General features: G+C 42.1%; 1 protein-coding gene across 1 annotated transcript in view; it reads right to left on the bottom strand.

Moving 5' to 3' along the window:
• The window catches only part of LOC103353829 (exostosin-1a), a 38,675-nt gene extending 18,217 nt beyond the window's left edge, over positions 1 to 20,458 (bottom strand). The window contains exon 1 of the mRNA XM_008276988.1: positions 18,555 to 20,458. Coding sequence (XP_008275210.1) covers positions 18,555 to 19,507 — 953 coding nt within the window. The 5' untranslated portion in view covers positions 19,508 to 20,458. The remainder of the gene's footprint in view (positions 1 to 18,554) is intronic.
• Between the last annotated feature and the right edge of the window lie 2,268 nt (positions 20,459 to 22,726).

Genomic DNA, 22,726 nt, shown 5'->3' with positions numbered 1-22,726 from the left:
ATGATACAGACTAGGTAGGGCGCAATTGGCTAAGAGATATTTTCATCCCAAAAAATTCCTTCCATTTGTGTGCTATTTTCCAGCATTCAGAATAAAACAGCCAATGAATATATATTAGAAATTTAAAAGAAACTGCAATTCTTACTGTATTACATGTAATTGCACTACATTCTTGCACCAGAATGAATTTTACAATTTATGATAAAAAAAAAAACAAAAAAACAGATTTTAAAAAATTGTCACTTCACAATATAATCTTACTCATTATTGTGCTTCAATGACAATAACATGTTCATATCATGTTAAACAGCTGGGTATGGGACATTTAAATAGCTATGACACTTCTATTCCATATACCCTGTGGTCTAACCTATTACTGGTGTTGTAGTTTACCATTTTCTCAGTTTTAGAATGCTAGTAAACTTAGCTTTAAAAACTGTGCAAACACTGAGGGACATATTTTCAGGTTGTACAGTGTGTTAACTCTAAACATTTTAATCGTGCAGCTTCTTCAGTTCACGCTTAGTGTATGCATGAAGATGAGGTTGATTTGGCCCAGTGATTTTTCCAATTATTCAGACAAGATGACAATGTCCTTAACGTTGGAAAAAAGAAAGAAAAGCAGCATTACTTGGTGCGATTCTAAAGCTGAAACTGCTGAATCCTGGTCACAGGGAGAATCCTCAGTAAAGAAGAATTCCCCAAGATGAGCTTCAGAGGGAAAAATTAAAGCAGCTCTAACACAATGCTCTCTCACCTCACTTCTATCCTATACTAACTTCATATCCAATTTTCTGCTTCCTCCTTTCTGTCACAGTTGAGCCAAGTTGATAGGCAGTTGGCTGTTGCCAGGACCATGAGTTCAAGCCAGAGGAATTTCAGCCTGAGAGGCACTGAGTGAAAGTGAGTGTCATCGGATGAAAAAGGGGAAAGAAGGAAAAACAGCAGCTGACAACTGCACACTGTATCCAAGCCCCACACAGCAAGAGCCACCCATGGCAGGAATGTCACACACAATGCAAACACACACATAAAGCCTCATTTTGATCTCAACACACATCAGAGCAACTTCAATAGTTCAAGACACTGCCAGACCCTCATAGACCCAGCTGCTTTGTTTCTTGACAAGCCAGAACACCAGGACGTAGACATGTACAACACACAGTGACAGGCCCAGGGAGGGAGAACTAACAGACTTTGCTTATATATACAAAAACTCAGAAAGTTCAAATAAAACCAAACACACTCCTTCTTGAAGACTTGCTTTTCCTATAATAAAAATCCACATACACTGTGTTTTCAGGCATGGGAGCAATGATTGCATGACCATGTTGAGCTCCGCAAGACAATCCATAAGTTTCCCTCATTCTCATGTTACATGAGGTTAATTTGTAGTCAATACACATGTTAGAAAGCAGGCTGGTCTATATAGGGAGTGTATTAGACCGCTGTAGAAAGTAATCCCTGAGGAAAGTGGAAACATAATACATTAGCTGTGGTTTTATTGAGCTTGTGGAGAACTGGTACACCAATCCAATATTTGATTCCACAGACAGAAAGTTTCATTTTTCTGTGTACGTGGGGATTCAAATTACACTGATTTCTATTCCAGCAATGCAACGCAGTCAAAACCCACGAACCTCAAGAGATGAAGACACACAATTTAGTGGCCAGAATAACTGCAAAGAGCATGACACCAACTTGCCTAAAGTTATGGAGCTTAAAATACTCCAGTGGCCTCAGGATGGGACATTACAGATTAACGGCTAAGACTATTATGAATGAGATTCACTGCACTATCTTGTATTTAATGGCGTAGTTAATCTTGACTGTTTTACCTGCAGCCATGATAGATGAGAAACTTTTCTGAAGCACTGGTGCTGGCTAATACTGCCTTGAGCTAGGATGGGGACAGAATACTGGGACAAAAAAAGTGGAGAGCACAGAGTGCAGAGCTTCAGGGGAAAAACAGATTCTAATTGAAATAAACCTGTTCAGAAGGATTGGCAAAACTACACAAGGGCCACACAATTCATTGTTTAAGCATCAACACTGCAATGTGTGCACATGCAATGATCACATGCACACATCCCCCAGGTTTGGCTTTTCTGTGAAATCTGAAAGATAATGGTGCACAATTAAGATTCCAGTTTGTCCTTTATCGTTGTCTGTGGTTTCCCAATGAAAGCGAACACTGCCACAGTAAGCCATTCACTGGTGACATTCCTTTGGAGGCATATTAGATCCTCTTGACACTGACGTTATCTCAGATGTATTCTGAAAGAAAACTAAAATTTAAACATGCTGGAAAATACGGTAATTGTTAAGTTATGTCGAATGAGAAAATGAAATCTGTTGTCAGAATAAAGACAAAGCAGAAACAAAGGCAGTTGAATACTGGGATCATTTTCTAATTTCTACAAGCCCTCTTTGTGACAATATGTGGAAAGAAGGGGAGTCACTATATGTGATCATTTTCAGTACATGTGTTCTCCAGATCAAAATGTATAGCTTCTTCTACAACATAAGTTTATTAGAAAAGAGGACACTTTTGGCAATGGTACAAGAATGAACACTGCTGCTTAATGGGGTTTAACAAGCACTATATGCTCCACCCTGAGTCAATGGAGCCAAGAGAATGTTAGTACCAATATGGCTTTTTCAAAAACAAAGCCTTTACTCATTTCCTCAAGGCACCTTGGGCTCACTCATCTTCCTCTGGTTAATGAGTTCAAAGAGAGCTTTATAAAACATTTACAGACACACAGAGGGGGGTCTGAAGCTCCACCATATTACACGACCCCAGGTTAATTCACCTAATTACTATGCTTTGAGTCTTCTATCACTCCTCTTTCTCTTCTGCCCCTTCTCAACTCTATCCATCTTAAGCCCTCTCTAAACAGGAGAGCCTAAAAGCAGAAACCTTTCATCTCTACAAATGCCGCTCCACAAAATGGAGTCAAACACGCCCCAGAGTTACAACGAGCAACTCCACACGCAAACTGACCGAATCAAGCAGAATAATCAACATCCAGCTAGAAATTGTCTGTGTCCTAAAAGAGCAACATTTCACCGACTCCTTTATGAGCATGAAAGAAGCATTTTTTACAACCCTAATCAGTCGTCCGTCAGCTTGATGAGTCTGATGAGTAGGATGCTTTGAAGTGCTCTCTGGACACCATAACTAGAACAAGGGACTCTTGGAGATAATGAAATGACTGTTGTTAATGGAACAGCCATTAGTGCTGGAATGTCAGGGATGACTTGTAAAATCAGGCAACATAAACATGTCAGGCCCGACGCTTAGGGTCAAATTACATCCATGGAGTGCCTGGCCTCCTTGGCAATAGTTAATAATGATTGAGAGTAATATAAATTCATGCAGACTATATCCTGTATTTCTAAACATGGCATTAGGCCTGAGTATTATAGTCTAATCATTAAAGCTTTTACAGCCTACATTCAGGAAAAAAGGGAAAGGTCTACTGTTTATTCAACTATATGCTCACTTTTGTTAAATGATCATTTTGGATCCAAGTCAGCCACTTCTCCACATTTTTTGGCTCTTTATACAGATCAACCAACAGCATGGCTCTGGCAAATGACTAATTGAATGAAGGAATGCATGAATAGTCTCTGGATGCCCAGTAAGTGTGTCCTATTAGGAACAAAGGTGGAAGTTGAGCAGATTAATCTAAGCAGCCTCTGAGCTTAAAGGAATGCTGTCAAACAGCCAATAGCTGACTTATGTTGGAGACAGAGCCTTGCTAGTGATGCTGGTGCAGGAGCTGTTCTGCAGGAGAGATAAGTCCAGGTCAGGAATGTCTCTGTTCCTGGGCCAAGCAGGGTGGATGGATGGAGGAAGAGATAGAAGGATGTGAGAGGGCAGATAGTGATGGAGAGAGGGATTGAATGACACAGAGGTGGAGGGAGAGGCAGAAGGAAACAGGAAAGCAGAGAGTGATGAATGGATGAGAACTGAGAAGGGAAAGGGAGAGTGGAAGGCAGAGGAAGAGTGATGAAAGGTGGGGTAGGATACAGGGAAAGAGGAGAATAACAGACAGTGAATATGGAAAAACAGAAGAGAGCAGAAAATAGGAGGGACATTAATCAGCAAAAACAAGGAACGTGAAGAAGGTTGAAATTAGGAGAAATATTATGTGCAGCTGTTCAATTATCTGTAGACCTCAATGCATCAGTATGTTGATAGCTTTTCATTTATTTTCGAAAGGGTGAAAAACCCTGTCCCTTCACAGACAGCCTCCTCCCTTATATGGTAAAGCAACCATGACAACAGCCATGACAGGGAGAAGGGGGCTTGGTAATGCCTCTCCTAGTTCAGAATATGGGATGTTATCAAGCGAGTTTGCTATCAGTGCAGCATCAAATGGACTTGTGGGCTGTGTCTGATCTGATCCAATATCCATCATGCTGGGAGAGGGATTTAGATAAAGCCTGGCGACTGAAGCTCGGCTATGCCTGGACCGAGAAGTCTGTTTTGAAGCACTGTGTTTGTTTGTGTGTGTGGGTGTGATTTTGGACAGTATCTGAGGAGTAATGCAATAGCCAAAATGCGAGGCCTGCGTGCAAGAGTGTGAATGTGTATAGGCACGAGTTCTTTTTTCTATTTAGCGTGAGAAGGACGAGGAGGAATTATGCAAGTGTTTCAGAGTAGATAGAGATTTTTTTTTTTAAAGTGTAGTGAGACAAAAGGAAAAAGGAAGTTTTTATGTAACGCCACATGTGATGGCTATCTACATCTTGGACCTTCACCCCTATGGGCAATAAGGGTGAAGTGCAACCACAAAAACGAATAGTTTTTGGTCATTTAACATCAAATGGTCCTCAGGGAGGTCCCTAACTACCCATAGAGTGTGTATTCAGCAGATTTTCACAGGCGCCATTTCCTCATAAAGTAAGAAAAAAAAAAGCTCCACTCACTGGTGTTCTGTAGAGTATTCAAACAACCATCCACTTGTATGGCATTTTGAACACATTTTTTTTTAAAACAACATCTCAAAGACAGATATCTCTGAACTTTAATAACTGAAACAAGAATAGATGGTAGATACCATTATACATAAAAGACAGAAAACATCTTATTTTGTAATGCCGGTACATTAACCCTTTTACAACACCACATAAAAAAATGAAAGCGGTTTACCCAACCAGCTGATGATGACCAGGCTCAAATGCTCTGGGAAAAGAAAAGCTAAAAGTGCAAAACCAGTGTGAAGTAATGAGAAGAGCGCCTTCATTCTGCTGCTGAGAGAGTAAATTAGTGTCTCGCCAAGTCGAGCTGCCAAAAATGAAGTGTAAACACAGTCTTTTAGCTCTCAAGAGGGAAAAGATGATTACCTCACAATTACGAGACCACAGAGGAGAGAGAAGCCCCATTGCCTCAGTGACAGAAAGAGAGATTACAGGGTAGCGGCAGTACTAATGATGATGTGGAAAGTGAAAAATACTGTAGTTTATCCCAGAGGATACACAAAACTGCAGTAACTCGCAGAAATTTGTGGCACTTGGCTAATGCATTGGCAATGTTCTTCAAAATGAAACATGAGGAGGGGATGTCTTACTTGTTGCATGACTGCTGCAGAGTTCAACCGTCGTTTTTTAAGAGGCTCTGTTTCAGTTAAGTAGCGCTGTTCTGCAGCGTCAGGGAATTTATTTTTCAGTTCCACATATATGCCACTAAGCCTGTCAAATTATTTAATAGAGAACAAGCTGATTAGTGCTACATGGTAACCAATGTAGTTAGTTCTGTAGAAACACTTTCAGCATGACATTTACTGCACGTAGTGACCACAATCAAGCAAAAAAATAAAAAATAAAAAAGTTCGAACATGATTTTGCTTTGACATCGCACTTCCATGCCCACACTGCGATGTCGAAGAGATATATTGCAGAGCCCTAACCACAATCATCTGAAGTGTGGGAGGATTTTAGACAGAGAGTGCTCTGTAAACACTGCAAACTGGAAACGGCTGATCCCACCATGACAACTGCTGCACGAGCATTTGTACCAAAAGTATCTCACACTTGAGCCACAGACAGCACCGTCCTGTTTACTTTTTGTCCCCAGCCAAGCATGATGTAGGCTGTTATGATTATCATTTATCATCTGTTGTTGTTATTCAGTCTTTCTTTTTAATTTTCTGTACAATGTAATGGCCACGTATGAGGTATGAGCAGATAAGAGAACATGGAACAATGATATGATAATGATAACATGACTGGATAAAATACTGAAATACAAATGACAAGATTGGGACATTTATTTTGAAATTAGATAATTAATAAAAAACAAATATTTGGAATAACAAACGAGGTAGTTATTATATGAACTAAAACTAACTGAATTGGATCCAATAATTTAAAAAATGGTTAGGAGCAGGGTATATGTTACATTATAGTTTTAATATAGTTTTCATAACCATGCACAATCGGTGTCAAGTGTTAAGTACTCTGGATGATTGGCCCGCCTCTAACAGACACATTTTTAATGGGCACTGCACTCCTCCTGATAAAGGCTTACTGAGAGTCCACATTAAAAGCAAGACTTGTAAGTGCAAGTGCCGCTAAAGTGTTCCATTCCATCACTGTTCCATAAGCAATCCATTCAATCCACACGAACACCGACCTGTTTGGCATCTCTGTCCTCTGAACCAGTCTGCTAGAGAGCAGAGCAGACAGACAAACCATCTTCAACAGAGGGAGCGACGGCAGAAATGTACCAGATGAAAATAGTTTTCATGTTGGCTCAACAGGAAGAAGTCCACAATGTTTTTTTATGTATGGGTTTACTGACTTTCTTCATTTGAAACAGTAAAATGATAAAGTTCATCATGTCAGTGGGAGCCTGATCTGTACAGATGTTTGACTAAAGGAAGCCCGGGGAAGATACGCTTGAATCAGGAAAAATGTCCGTCTGAAGAATCTTTGCGGACAGATTTTATAGAATGATAGTGAATCTGATACAGGAGATGGGTGAATGTCGGACATCTTGCTTTCAATGCGGATTGGCCTAATAAATCCTCATTCACTAATGTGATGACTGAGTGAGAGGACGACCTAATCCTACTCACACAAACGTATTAAGTATGTGGATAGCCCAAATTCTCCTGTGCAAATCTTAAATTATTTCAAAGAGATATATACAAACATTAGATGTGGTGAAGTGGACAATACTGTCAGCTTTAATAAAACATTTCAGGTCAAAGGGAGGCTGAAGGGTGACGAGATGGGGTGAGAAGGTTTGTAGTTGTTGTGAGTCACTTAAAGCAATGCTATATCCTGTCAAAGTCATCACCTTCAATTAGTATGACATGGGTATCCCAACAAATACCAAAATCTTATCACCGGCCTCTCAGTGTTGAGCCCAAAGACAAGTTAACCTGATCTCGGAGAGGAACCCAGACTGCACAACTGTACTCTCTGAGGAAGCTGAATTCCTCCATATCCTCACAGCCACACTGGCCTAGAACAAAGCTTTATCATCTGTTAATGAATTCCACGGCCAGCAGTACTTGCTGCTGCAGGCAGGTAATTAGTTTGAACAGCGGGAAAGATCAAAGTCAACACTTCCTGTCTCGCCCTCTGGTTGTGACCTCACAAGGGGAAGTCACAGACTTCACCGGCTGAGAAAACGAAAGAAGCTGTATGAAGTTAAGCCAACAGGCTCAAAATCATAGTCTAAAGAATTTTAGTTTGAATTACTGCAACCTAACATTTTTGTAAGACAACAAGAAGTGGTTCACAAAGGCAACAGCTGCTTTGACTGTGTCAGTATTTTACATTTTTACTTGTTCAGCCATTCTGCTGCTTTTCATCTTGATAAAATTTGGTGAGTTTAACATGATTGTAAGTCTAAATGGCCACTCAATCTGTTAAGGACTGCAACAAAGAACATGTTGAATAAGGCCATCATTTCACAGGAGAGTTAAGACTATCACATACTCAGGGTTATCATCATGTGTGCTCGAGCTTCTCTTCCTCTCACAGTGCTGGCTAAGCCCTTATCTGACAAAGTGGAGTCCAAAGAGGACAGCAAGAGATAGCGTATCTGTGTGTGTGTGTGTGTTTGTGTGCCAGTTTTATCTGATGATCCAAGTCACTATCCAGCCAAGCTCTGCAACATGGTGGCTGGTAATTTTTCGATGCTGCCAAGTGTGGTTACGTTAACACAGCACTGGTCTAACAGGGTGACAATGATCCAATGCCAGAGTACCTTTGAAAAAACAAGGACAAGTGGCCCAACTCATCAGGCTGTCAGTCAGTTTCCCCAAAACAGAAACACGACGGCTTCTTACGAGTGTAGTGAAATCACCTCCTACTTTCCAAAAATAATACATACAGTATTAAAAATATTACGTCAAGAGTCTCAGACAAAGAGAGACTCCATGTCCGTGGGCTTTGCAGGTCTCCTGTCCTCACTGACGGAGGGATTAAAAACTCGCAGGATTTGACAAGCACTGGTTTTAGAGTGGTGCTTAATTCTGCATGTAGCTCTCACAACATATTCCATTGTACATGAAGGATAATTGAGCTCCTGTCGTGGCCAACAAGCAACTTATTTGAGTGTTTGAAGGACTGTAAATGTGCCTTACGGGTCACGCAAACACTGGCTTGCTGAATGATGAGTCACTTCCATTAAGTTACATCTTTGTCCCTAAATGCTCCACCGCCAGCGGTTCGGATGACTTTGGTAGAGAAACCTATCAAATATTAATATTAAATCTGCTCTGTCATTTCTTAGCTTCTCTGTCCTATTCTACAGTGTGTCACGAAAGGCATTTTCAGATGTCGTTTAAATTTTCTTGACACAATCACATTATTCACACGAGCAGAAAGCAGAGCACAGACTGGGTTTGAGGTGGACCAGAGAGCACTTGTCTTAATCCTACGACAACAAAAGCTTCAGCAAACCTCCCCAATCAGGTCAAGCTGTCAAAAGTGCAACCATAAAGATGAACTGTTACTACTCTTCACAGAAGGGATGCCTGTATTTCACTATCATTTCTGCTTCTCTTCTTTCAACCCTCTCAGATCCAAGCTGGCTTTGGCTGCACCCCCTACCTTCTGCTATACTATGGATTGAATGGATCACACTCTGGCATGTGGACATCCCTTTCCTTATTTCACTCTCCCAGCATTCCAAGTAGAATACATCACCTGCACATGCTGCCAAGGACAAGACATACATCATCCTGTCAGGACAAGAGCTGCGAAAGAAAGGGGAGCATGGCAAACAAATGGCACTGCCCTGTGTACTGAACAACTAGCCTCCAAAGTGAGTGAGAGTGTGACTACAACCCATTCAGGCAAATAAAGCATATTTGAATTTGAATCACAGAGAGAGGCTGTGAAAGAGAGAGGGAGAGAAGGAAACCACTGCAACCACTCAAGCACATGCTCAAGTACACAAGACTAAGATGACTACTTGTGATCCCATAATGTGCCAGATTTAGACTCTTCTTAAATGAGGCTTCACTGTTTCACTGCAAGTCACTGGGCAAGAGTGGATTCAAAGGTAAAGTGGACAAACCTACTCCACAGGCAGTGGTAGTAATTAATGAGTGATGAGATGAGAACACTGATGGCAATACCCTCTGTTCACCCTCCACCTCCCTCTCTATAAATCCTGGCAGTGAAAAACGAGATGGCAATAAATTGGAAAGTGAGAGGACTGAACTCTTCTGGGAAACAGCTCACTTTCATCAGTTTCCCGAATAAAGCAGACATATGCAATAGCATACATACACACACAACACATAAATACACTGAATTTAGCACACTTTGCATGATAGATATCAAAATTTCTTTGGTGGGCACTGCAGAAAACCCTAAAAACTATAATCTCTTTTTCCTAGATAAAGTACAGCAGAAAGTAACAGCACAGAAGGTTATGACATTCTGCACAGGTCAGCTTGACTCCTGATGTTGTGAGTAAACAGAATGAGCTTCGACTCAATAGGTCAGCCTCATGTCCCTCTGTCCTTACTCTGAAGTCAGAATCAGTTTTTGCACGACAGGATTCTGTTTTGTTGAGAACAATGGCGGCCATGCCATAGCTTGACTGCTCAGTGATCCACTTTCACCGCATTTGTTTCCATAGCTATCACTTACCATGAGCTCTGCAAATATGAGCCGTTTCTAATCCCTGCGGTCTAATGGATGATGTGTGTAGCTGGGTCTTTCACCCCCTCAACACAACACAAGCTATGGGTCATTAAAACTACAAGCTAAATAATTCCTCTTTTACCTAGTAATCATCAGCCAGAGGATACATTATTCACACCCTCTGGTTGACATAAATCATATACTTTGAAACAGAAAACTTGCAGAAGCTTTTTTTGTTTGTTTTGTTATGATAAAAGCGCCTTGCAAACAATCAGCTGTTATATTACCAATTTACATCCAAACAAACCATACTGTCAGACAAAAATATGAAGGAAAATTTGCAAAGATAAAAGGAGAATGGAGGCTTGAGGAAAACTCAGTGTGTCACACTGACACATTTCCTGTTTTATAGTCTGTCATCATTCCGAAAGATGAACACCAGCTGACAAAGATATGAAACTTCAAAATCCCAGCATTCAGAAGAGCTCATCTCAACTCATTGTTGTTAGTTGCTGATGGTGCCAGCATTTTCCTCTGTGGGATTAAATCTGTTTATAGCCTTAGAGACGACACACAGGAAAACAAATAGCCAGTGGAATAAATATCAGATCATGCTGGAATTGTACAATTTTAAGGGTGACATTTGCAATGAAGTTAAACTGACAACACAGTGTGTGGGAGTCACATAAATACTGCAAAATCTTGTCCTATAGCCACTTTGGTTTTGTTGTTTTTGTGATAGACCACAATACCCTATTCTCTTGAGAAACAGTTCATTAGCAAAATAATAGCTAATTTTGCATCTATTGTAAAGATGCATGTAACAGAAAAAATAAATCATGTAATGTATAGCATGACTGATTTGAGTTTACTCAGCAAGGAGAGTTGGTGCTGAGTCTTTCTTGAACAGACTGGTGAAAAGGGCTCTTAACAGCTCCACAACCTGTGCTTTCACTACCACACACAAACTGGCCAAGGACAATACATCAGAAACAGTATGTGAAACACTGACCAGTCCAAAATTGTTGTGTGGTCATGTAAATGTCCTTTCTAGGTCAGCGTCGATGAAGAACAAACATGCAATCTGTGCAGAGTGGTTTTGCGGTTTACCAGTCTCCTTCGATGCCTGCTGTATCATTCAGCTCTTTCCAGCAGATCCAACTGTTCTGGTTCTGGTTTACTGGCAGGGCTGAATTATGCAGGGTGGCAAAATAAAAGAGTCATCTTGAAACAGGCATCTTTTCCAGACTGAAGTCACATAGCTTATCACGGCATAGAATCTTCAAGATAAAGTCGGCCAAAACCACTGCATAATAGAAACAGACTGCAGACTGAGCAGGGTAAACAGGCAGGCAAAACAGAGAATGAAGTCATCATCTTAATACAGAAGCAGCACAATCAGTCTCACTTTCTACCAGTTTCTCCAAAACACCTTCAAACATGGCCTGGAGTGTCTTTGACGTGTACAGCACTGTTGGCACTAATCTACTGGCAACCATCAAGCCAGCTGTGTAAAATTTTCCAAAGAGATTTTTCAGACAAGCTTTTTGGCTTTTACCGAATCGCGTTTCCCTGTTTTAGTCCAGTTATATTCAACAGCTTTTTTCTTTCTTTTCCTTTTCATCATTTCACCTCTTTTCTCCCAAGTGAATGGCCACAGACTGAAAACACACATGCAATGCTAACTCTTAAAGTGAAATTTTGAACTTTTTGTCAGACATATTAGATAAATGAGTGGTCTAAACATGAGCAATATCCTTTAAAAACATATTTCTATTCCTGTAATCCATTCGAGAATCTAATACGGCTGAATTATAGTTTGTCACACACAGAGAATGTACATGAATGTCAGTGGTCATCTCCTCGTTGACCTTGGTCTTTGCGTTTTGCTCAAGTGCAGCTTTTGTCTAAAGGCATGATTTGACATTAAGCATTTGATCGCTCTGCCTTTACCAGTGACAGTTCTTTAAGGTCATGTAGGCGTTTTTGCCCTACAGGTGATCTATGCGGCATGTCAAGGTGCTGTAGAGGCTATGTGCAATTGAGGTGCAATTGGAGCTTCTGTCTACCTCCTCTAAACCTTTCCTATTCATCAGGCCTATAGGGGCTACTCATGGAGACCATAAGAACTGGGATTACTGCGAATGTGTTTCTAGTGGTTAGAGAGAGTGGAGACATAATGAAGCAAATTTTCGAATAGCTCAATAATCTCCTTCCTTTTAGTGATGCTTAACATCAGTATAATTTGTGATCTTTCGACACCATTGTGCAATCTAGCTTTTAGAAGCACTTGGCCAGAAGCACTTTGAACAAAAGCAGCCACAAAATAAACAGTGCAACTCTGAACAAGTACACTAAAGGGAAAAAAAACCCCAGCTAATCCAATGTGTTGAAAAAGCAGATAAGATGGTGAAAAAAGGCATTTATTGTTAATGTGCAGGAACTCAGAAATTGAACATCCTCTCCCAATGATTATTATTTTCCCAAAGCTCTAAAGCCTGCATCAAGTTGGCTAGCAGCCCTCTGCCAGGGGCTTTGGCCAATACCGAGGATTAAAACACTGCAAGTCTATAAATACACCTAGCAGACCAACGTCACCATCCAGCCAGCTACTGCACACACCTCTTACTGCTGGATAGCTGGCATGTGTTTTCCTCTTTTCTGCTTCTCTCTCACTTTTACTGTCTTCCTTCATCTTTTATCTACTCAGACTCTCACTGTTTGTCCGCTTTGTGTTCCTATTTCTCCCCCCAACTTCCTCTCAGTTTGTTTCCCACTCCTCTGCGACTCTCCCCTCATCTCTCACTCTATCCTGCTCATACTCTCTCGCTTGGCAGGGCCTCTTAATTGGAAACAAGCTGTGAGAGGGCTTTCAGTTTGAGGTTAAAATTGAATCTGACCTGCCTCCTGCTGCATCTTTTCTTCTCTCCTTTGGCTGTTTTACAAGCTTGTACACAGTGGCTGAGTGCGGATATATAAAGGACATCACAGATAAACCAGCAAAATGGAGGCTTACTAAGTGTACTAAAAAACACATAAAAACTGTATAGTAGATGTAACTTGGCATTTTCAGTAATTAATCAACATACCCTCTTTCATTTGCAAGACATTTAAAACGAGATATGTTTAATCAGGTAGTCACGGGAGACCGACGGAGCATAACTTGGTGCTTATTCATTCTGTTTAGCCGCAGATCTTTTTACAGTCGCACAGATCACATCATTAAGGGTGCTATAGGTAAGTACTTTATTTTGAAAGTTCAGTCACTGTAAACCAGCTAGCCCTGGCCCATCCTGTCTCGTGTTTCTCTACCCGTAGGCTGGCCAGGTCACCGTTGTGGCAGTTCTTAAAATTATTTAGCTGCCTCTCCAGAGAATCTTGTCCCACAGATGGACTCCAACTCTACAGTCTCAGAATAGTAGTGTACGATGGTAGTCCTCGTTCTGCTCTCCAGGACATCTGCTATGAGCTAGAGGGCTATTCCAACCAGAACCTGTAGCAGGTGGAGAACTAGTTCATGTACTGCAACAACGCTCACAGAGGCTGAAGAGCAGAACAAGGATGCCATAATGTTCACCCATGACAGTCAACTACCATCGCCAGCTGCAGTCCATGACAATACAGCTGAAGTCCATCACCAGGATGAGAGACTTCCTGGAGAAGGAGCTAAATAGCATTAAGAACTGTCACAACATCAATCTGGCGAGTCTGCCAGTAGAGAAACAAAAAGATATGACTCACTATTTCCAGTCAGAACTGACAGAATAAAATCAAAGTGAAAACAGGATGCAGAGATTTGTGAGTTAGCCTTGTAGCCTTGAGCTCAAGTGAAAGGCTTTGTATCCAGGCAACCATATGCACAACTAATCACGTAATCACATGAGTTCATGATTCTACCCCAAAAGATTGTCATATCATCTTTTGGCTAAATCGCCCACCCCTGGTCCAGATGTATTTATGTTTTCCTTCAAACAGGCTGCGCATTGTATACATGCAGTACATCAAAATCTCATATCCATACCAAGCCAACATCTGGAGCACAAAGTCCCAACTATTACACAAAAATGACACGGCCATTACATGGTAATTATGGTGAGAGGCTGCATTCAGTCTGTCACAACTTCCTTGTTGTCAGTGGGAGAGGATAAGAGGGATTTGTGACACAAAGGGCCACAGCCAGGCACAGAAACTATTACTTCCACCCAGTTAGACCACAGACTGCACTGTCTGACCCATAGGGCTATGTAACACGACAGTGCAACTCAGTCACGATCATACATCAACCTTCACAGAGAACTTAGGACTCATCAAACATGGTGTGACGTAGAATTTTTTTAGCATTTGATTACTGACTTAAAGAAGTACAACAATGCTGTATGGAACAAGTACTAATGTTGTACACCTACATGAGTTAAAATATTTGACACATTCGCAAATTGACTAATGTCTTAACCAGGCACTAAGTCTGTCTGTCTGACAAACAGCTGCTTAATCCGGGGAGATATTTTTAAGAGCTCAGCCCATTTAATATTTTCCCAATTTGCTGCATCCTCCAAGCAGCTTACTCCAACTAGTGTGTTGTTTACAGCACAGTACAAGTCAGAGTCCCTTTTCATTTGGAAAGTTGAATCATGACCCAAAAACAAATATTGATCTCCTTGGCAACTGGCTTCCTCAACTACTGTCCCACCCACATCTTTGGTCCAGCCAAGTCTAGCCCCCTTGGAAAGCCTCGCACAGCTGGGTGCCAGGCTGGGAATAAAGAACAGGTCTCGGTATGACTTGCCATCCAATAATAATGCAGCTTTTGGGGAATTCATGAATCAGATCATTACTGATAACTAGAACCCAGAAAGCACTAGATTAGACCAATACAGCAAGAGAAGCAGGAAAGATGCCATTTGTAAAAGCTACCCACAATATGAAGACAACATGTACCCTCTGGAGGATTATTTAAACTGCTTACACTCTATATTACAAGACACACCACACCTGGAATGTCCTCACACTATCCTTCACAACAGAAGAAAAAACCTGAAGGGATAAAATGTGATTCATAATTCATGTATCACTGCCATCAACACAACACAGAGGCAATACGTCCAGGTGATTTCAGAAAATACTAAATTCAATGCATGGAATAGACAGCATTCATTTCAGTCTGTCACAGCATTTAAAAACACACCTCGTACAAAACAAAGTGTGCTATTATTGCATACCCAAATAAAAAGGCAGTTCACTGCAAAAGATCAGTCTCAGGAGCCTCAAACTGTGTCCCGTGAAATCACTGTATACTGCAGGATATTTTTACCAGATCCGGTACAAACAAACTTCTTATAAAAAATGTATGACATCTAGCTGAGAAATGCACTTTTCACTTTGCCTCCACTATGTACAAAAAACATGAAAATCGGGTATGAAGTAAATATTAGGGGCTCTAACGTTCTCCTTCATCACTCCTTTAAAATGTCAGTGTGGCCAAAGTCATGGCAAAACTGCTTCTGCTAACCTGTATTATTTTATTAGGCAAAGTAAAGGTCACAAAATAATGACTTGATCTGCAGTGCTGCCACTTGGTCAGAGCTGGTTAAGTCATTATACCACTTCATAAATATTTGTATCAATCCATACTATTTCCATCGACTGATGACAGAAACAGAAAAGGATGTAGATCAGAATATTTATATTGTGAATCAAGCTACATGCGACAACAGAGTGAGACTGAACAAGGGCTCAGACAGGGCTGTCTCCATTTCCCCTCTCTCAAATTTTTTTGCTCACTCTAATTACAAACATATAAAACTAGTTTGATGTGTGTTAAGACAAGTCAGCAACAATTTTAAGTCAGCTGTCAATAATTACAGACACGTGTATACATTCACAACATATGACATTTAGCAAAAAAATAAATAAAAATATGTGTGTAAAGCTAGCAAAGTGGAGGAAAGTACCAGGGTCACACATGGCTCACAGGCCCAGTGGACACACACACATACACAGACCACAATGGCAGCAGATCATGTCCAGCAGCTGCCGGATGCAGAGCTAAATTGTGGTGAGCAGGCATACGGAGGATGTAGATACACAGGTTTGTCAGATTGCCCAGCACAGGACTGGCAGATGGAAAAGGGACCACAAACAGGATGCTCTAACTTAAGGAGAAGAGTCAGCTTTGCTGAATAACAGTAATCATCATCAGGTGGTCCATGTTATTGCAATCCAACACACTTTTGGTCAGATTTAGTGAGGATCTCCTCAAGTTCTACTAAAAGAAATTTGATGTTTGGAGCTGGCCTGGCTCTGTAAATGGGAAACAAGCAAAATGGCTCAAGAATGGTTCAAGGACTTTTTTACAACAATGTTATTTTCAGTGACATACAGATGTTGAATGTTGTAGCTCTGCATGCACAAGGACAAGGTAATGGTGGGATCAAAATTTTAATTAATAAATGAGTTTTATCTAATATTACAGAAGTTCTGTATGACTGGGGATCAAGCCAAAGCCTGCTGACTGATAGTGGTGTGGCTTACTGAGGATGTAATGACTGAGAAGAACTGAACATACTGTAACCATGCAATGAAACTAAGCTGGCAAGGGCTACAGAGATACTCAAAGCCTGTTTCTCCCCCAATGCCTCTTAATGACAGGAGGATTAATTTTTCCTTTGGGTTATGGCTCTGATGCCACCCATCACACGATGTTAAATCATTCCCTGGCAGCACTTGGCAGCAAGCAGTGAGCTGGCAAAGAGTGGCAGAAAGTTCACGTCTTAGGAGTGACATGGAGAATATTATTTACTGAGTATGTGAACCTCCACGGTGATACTTCCCTACTCAGCCAGACAGTAAACATGTGAATCCTATGAGGAGCCACTGTAAACAAACATCATGATATGAAAACACATCTGAACCAGCTTATGATTTAAAGGCCAGGAGGAAAACACCTCTCGCTCGTTCTCACTGTAAAACACGGTGCAGCGAGGTTTTATAGTTGACCCTTTAAGAAACTATGAAAAGGTCCGTTATCCAAACTGAACAAGTGACAACAACATGGCAAAGAGTTGACATGGGGGTCAATCACAGCAAGCCCCCAAACAACGGAGGGGTCACGCAGGACACGGGTTGGGGCCAGGGCATTCCTGGCTGATGCAGTTGGGTTTGTCTGGGAAATGACTGAGCAAACAGGGGCCAGAGTGGCTTCCCCTTGCTGGCACCAGCGCTTTGTCCCTACTAATCCACTCCAAAGAGCCACAGTCAAACACCCAGCGCCATACAGTCACCAATAACAACACAGCACAGTCTGGGGGGACACGAAATGAATCCCACTGGCCAAATCTGGGAGACAGACGCCAGTTTGCTCATCAGATTTGAGCACAGAAAACAGTACGGCTTAGCTGTAGGACTGGGTGATGGTCACAGAGCAACTTTTTTGGGCAATCGAAGTGTGCAATAGTGCCTTCACTGGGGATGATGACGAGCTGCAGAGACAGCATTACTCACCATCACATACCTGTTTAGTCACAAGACAGTTACCTGTGCTTTAATATTACTGGAGGGCGTGATCAGTGGAGAGCCTAAAAATTTCTGCGACAAAGTATCAGGACTCATGATACAATGAAAGGCATAAAGATGGAGATGACAAGAGCAAGAGAAAGATTCAGATTCACCCACTGCTGAAGAGCAAGCTGTACAGATGTGGGGGATACGGATGAGTGGTTCTTGTGGCTGACATTAAAGCAGATCTCCTTTTCAGTGCCTTGTGATGTCTAATTTGATAAATAATGTCATATGCCGAGAGGAATATTTAAAATTAACAAGTCAACAGTGACCATTAAAGGGTTTTGGTTGAGTAAAGCAGAAATGCAATATGAACAGCGATCACATGAAGGAAGCATGACCTTTATACAGACATCAGACCACAGTGAGTGTAGAAATACGATGATCACAGTTCCTCATCTCCGGGAAGAGCTATGACTAATTATTTTTAGGACATCGCAGGCTTGAGTGTCTAACATGGAAAAAATACTGATAAAACCTAGAATTTATGAAAACTGAACAATAATCACCTGTGTAAGATATGTGTTTTTGAGAGACTTGAAACCCTGAGCCCTGCCAATTTAATATATCATTGAGTGAGTTAATGCTAGTCGTCCACGGTTACCAAGTTTATACTGAAAATCAAAGGTTCACGCTTTCGAGGGAACAGGTGTCTTGTCAAAACCTTCAACACTTAAAGTCCATACTATCATTACTGGAGCTTGATAAGAGCTACAGGTCAACTAGTTTAAATTCTAGCAAAAAATTAGGATAAGATGAAAAGACAAGACATTCGAGTGGGAACTACATCAGACTCATATGATATCTGTTTATGGTGTAGGTCTGAAAGACTCATGCATTAAAGCTAACAATTCAAGTTAGGAAGTACTCACTTGTCGTATTCTGCGTTGTCTTTATCACACCGTGCATCCTTGTGCTTCTGCCAGTCCTTCCCATGTTTACAAGTGGTGAGGAGGACCACATCCTCTGAGTTATGAACATGATATAAAGCATTCCTAGTGTCCGAACCTATTCCAGTTAGGTACCTCTTCCCCTTAAAAACAAGCATGTACTTCCTATAAGGGGGGATTGTGTTATGTTTCAGATAGCCCCTATCCCCTCCTGTCCTAGGGTGGTCTTTAGAGAAGAGAGGGATGGAAACGTCAAAGTTTGGCCGAAAGTTCTCTGTGCTGATGCTGGCTTTGGCCAGCATTGCGAGACCAATGTCAAAGCCAAGATCTTCTGTGTAGTCTGGCCAAGTGCCGGAGTATAGATTGAAGATGATGTGGTTTTTGCCTCCATTCCACAGAGGAAGGCTCTGGATTTTTGCTTTCAGGTTGTGTACATACTGGGGGGAAAGCTGGTCCCGGTCCAGAGTGTCCAAACTCAGGACAAACAAGCATGCCTGAGCTGGGTCAGGTGTATAGAACCTGGACCCTTCAATGGAGGATAAGATGTTCTGATAACTCTCGGACAGCTTCTCCCCTTTCTGCTGCGGGTACACGTAAACTTTAAATCCATTCCTCTCACACAGGGAGAAGTCGAAACAGGACTCCATTCTGCAGCGTTTCCCGGTGTAAAGGCCCGAGAGGGTGTCCCTCTTCTGCCTGGGAGATATGTGTTCATTGAGATCATCGCTCCGGTCCTGCTCCCAGGGACTGAACGGCTGCAGGTAACCCGGCAAGCGACGCCACCGCGCCCCGGGGTGAAAACCGGCGAGGCTGCGGTCATCACGCCGGTTGGGACCCCGTCTGGAAAGAGGGACTTGTATCCCCCCGAAACAGAACAACAGGACGAGACACGCACCGGCGGAGAACAGAAGTAAGTATCGTTTTTTGGCCTGCATGTGTCCGGCGATCTGGGATAAGATGCCCGGCGATAAATCCAAGAAGTCCCGAAGTTTTGGTTTCACCACCTCCTGCGGGAACGTTCCGCCATCTTCCCCCGGGCTGCAAGGGTTGTGCGCTCACTTCTCCCTCCTTCTGCTTCAGATGCCTTTCACAAGTCCGGGAACTGATCCAACGCATGTGGGCGATTTATAATGTTCATCCACCTCGTCTCCTCGTCAATAATGGTATCGGTTAACTGACAACAGGTTTTCCTATACAACACGGTGACCCGATGCGCTCGAATCAGGGCATCTGAAGTCGCACCCTACTTTCCTTTGTATAACGCCACCTTTACTTAGCCATAAGCGATCATTTTAGCACAGAGGAGTCGTTTCTAGCGAGCTACGAGCACACACGGAGCAACTACAACACCGCACACAATGAGTGCAAACTTGAGTAATGTTAAAGCAGCGGTGCGAGCCAGACTTGTTGCCTGGACAGTTAACTATTGTCCCCACTGGAAATTAGGAACCGAGCGAGCTCTGGAGCTCGAAACATTCAACATACCCGGTTAGACACGCTGCCACAAATCTCTCACTTACTGTATCGAAAGACACGAGTATCATTTTCACTGTTTGTTCAATCCACACCGCAAATGTCTCCGGCCGACTTAGCTAGCTAGCAGGCTACCTAACAAGCTAGTTTCTGAAAACATTCCGAGTTAGCTTGTTAGCTAAGCGGCTGCATCAAAGAGGCTTTAACGCTGGTTGGAAGTGCAGGCAGCCGGACAGTCTCTCCTTTCCCCCTAAAAAACATGTCTCTCCGTTCGTCCGCCACTTATCCTTCGCTCTTCCCGCGAAACCGACGGACTAATTTGTCCATGAATTTCTCCGGTCGTGTAAAAGTGTTCAAGTGGTAGCTCTCTCTCTCTTTCTCACACACACACATACACGCACACACACACACAAAAACAAGAGTGCTGTGGAGACTGCAAGCCACGCAAAGCAGCACGGCCGTCCCACCAGGACGACTGCTGATGATGATGTGACGTTCCTCCACGGCGCACGGTGCGTTACCATTGGCTCCAGTCACCTCCGAGGCGGGCGGGGCTTCCACTGCACCCATTCACAACCAGAGGGAAACCGAGCACAAGAAGAGCAGGGTCCTGTAGTGACTCAACCGCAGACGGAGTGTGAGCTGGAATTATGTGGTTTGCGTATTGAGCAATGGCAATCCATTCGAACAATTGAAAAGTAATCCGATTGCTAAATGCAGGAATATTTAATAAAACAAACTTACCCTAAAGCGTATTTGTAACAGAAGTGAGTACACCTCTGTGCTATATATTTTCACAAGTCACATGATTCCACGCTGGAAGGTGAACCAATGGTTAGCACTGTTGCCTCACAGCAAGAAGGTCACCGGTTCACATCCCGGTGATGACACTCGGGATCTTTCTGCGTGGAGTTTGTATGTTCTCCCCGTGCAGCATGGGTTCTCTCCGGGTTCTCCGGCTTCCTCCCACAAGGTCCAATAACATATTGATGGTGATTCTAAATTGTCCGTAGGTATGAATGTGAGTGTGCTTGGCTGTCTGTCTCTAAGTGTAGCCCTGTGATAGACTGGTGACCTGTCCAGGGTGTCCCCTGCCTTCGCCCTGAGTCAGCTGGGATAGACTCCAGCCCCCTGCAATGGTAGTGAGGATTAAGTGGTGTATAGATATTGGATGGATGGATGGATGACATGATTCAACATTGTATAATTTCCTAACTTTCTTTAATATAACAGAATTGTATTTCTCGAATGTAAAATTAAAAACTAACAGATTAGATTTACCATATTTAAAATACAGGCTCCCCAGGGTGCAACTTGCAAATGTTATTTCCCCACTAACTTGTTTTCATGTCTCACTGTCAAGACGATACATTCACTGAGGTAGTACGAACATGTAACAAAAGTCAGTACATTACCGAAAAAACAATCTATTTTTTTTCCACCTTTATTTTTGATAATAGAATCAATCATCCTTTTTTTTGAGGAAATGTCCTGCCATTCTTTAGACACATTTTTCCAGCTGCTCTTTGCTAGAGGAGCTGAGTTACTCTACCTTTTGTCTTTCAAATGCCCCAAAAGTCTTCTGTTGGGTTCAAGCCAGTCCAGATTCTTTGTCAGGGAATATTTTTCCTTTTTTTTTCCTTAAGAAACTATTGAGTAATTTTGACAGTGTGCCTCGGATCATAATTGTGCTGGAATATTTATCTTCTGCCAAGCTTCTGCAAACAGGGCGTCATGTTGTAGCCAGTGTTTTGATATATTCACAGGCATTCATGGTGCAAATGTCACCTCCCTAATGCTTTATTCACTCATGCAGCCCCATGTCATCGCACTTCCATCTACGTGCTTCACTGTCAGGACTATGCATTCACTGTGGTGGTACTGGACAGGTTATTGCTGAACATGGCAGTAACAGTACAGTCAGTACATTACTGAAATTAACAGAATTAATCCTCCTCGGCCTGGATGATTCAGGTCTGGTACAAATTTCTGGAGAAATGTTCTGCCATTCCTCAGGAAGATTTTTTTTAGCTGCTCTTTGCTTGAGCAGTCAAGTTGTTCTAGCATTTGTTTTAAAATACGTCTACTGGATTCAAGCCAGTAAACATTCTTGGCCAGATTATAGTTTTCACTTCTTCTTCTTCTTCTTCTTTAGAAAACTCTTGTGTGGTTTTGGCAGTGTTCTTTGTATCATCCTCTTCTGCCAAGCAACTGCAGACGGGAAGTATTCTTGCCAGCCAGTGTTTTAGTATATCCACAGGCATTCATGGTGCACTTTACAAATGTCACCTCCTTGAGACCTTTTTCGCTCACATAGCTGAATATAATCGCACACAGAGCTTCGTGTTGTGCTGTCAGGACTATGCATTCACTGTGGTAGTGCTGGATAGGTTATTGGCAAACATGCAGGCCCTCATCTGAGCCAAACAAATTTGTCTTGGTCTCATCTGACCAAGGAGTGTGCTCTTATCATTTGTTAGGCTTCTTTTCATCTTCTTTAGCAAAGTTTTATCTTGCAGCTTTGTGCTGAAAGAGCAAGCAAGTTTTACTTTAATTTTTTTTTTTGTCTTGAATGGCATTAATAGAAGTTTTTGTTGTTCTTCACGTTGTCTGAGCTGTAGCCTAACTGAGCCTTCTTTTAGGTTTCTTATTGGGCAATGTGGCTGGTGGGTTAAGGTTAT

The sequence above is a fragment of the Stegastes partitus genome, unplaced genomic scaffold, assembly GCF_000690725.1.
Source record: "Stegastes partitus isolate 25-593 unplaced genomic scaffold, Stegastes_partitus-1.0.2 Scaffold85, whole genome shotgun sequence".
In the NCBI taxonomy this organism is placed as follows: Eukaryota; Metazoa; Chordata; class Actinopteri; family Pomacentridae; genus Stegastes; species Stegastes partitus.
Note: the sequence above shows the minus strand (reverse complement) of the source record. Positions and strands in the feature narration are given on the sequence as shown.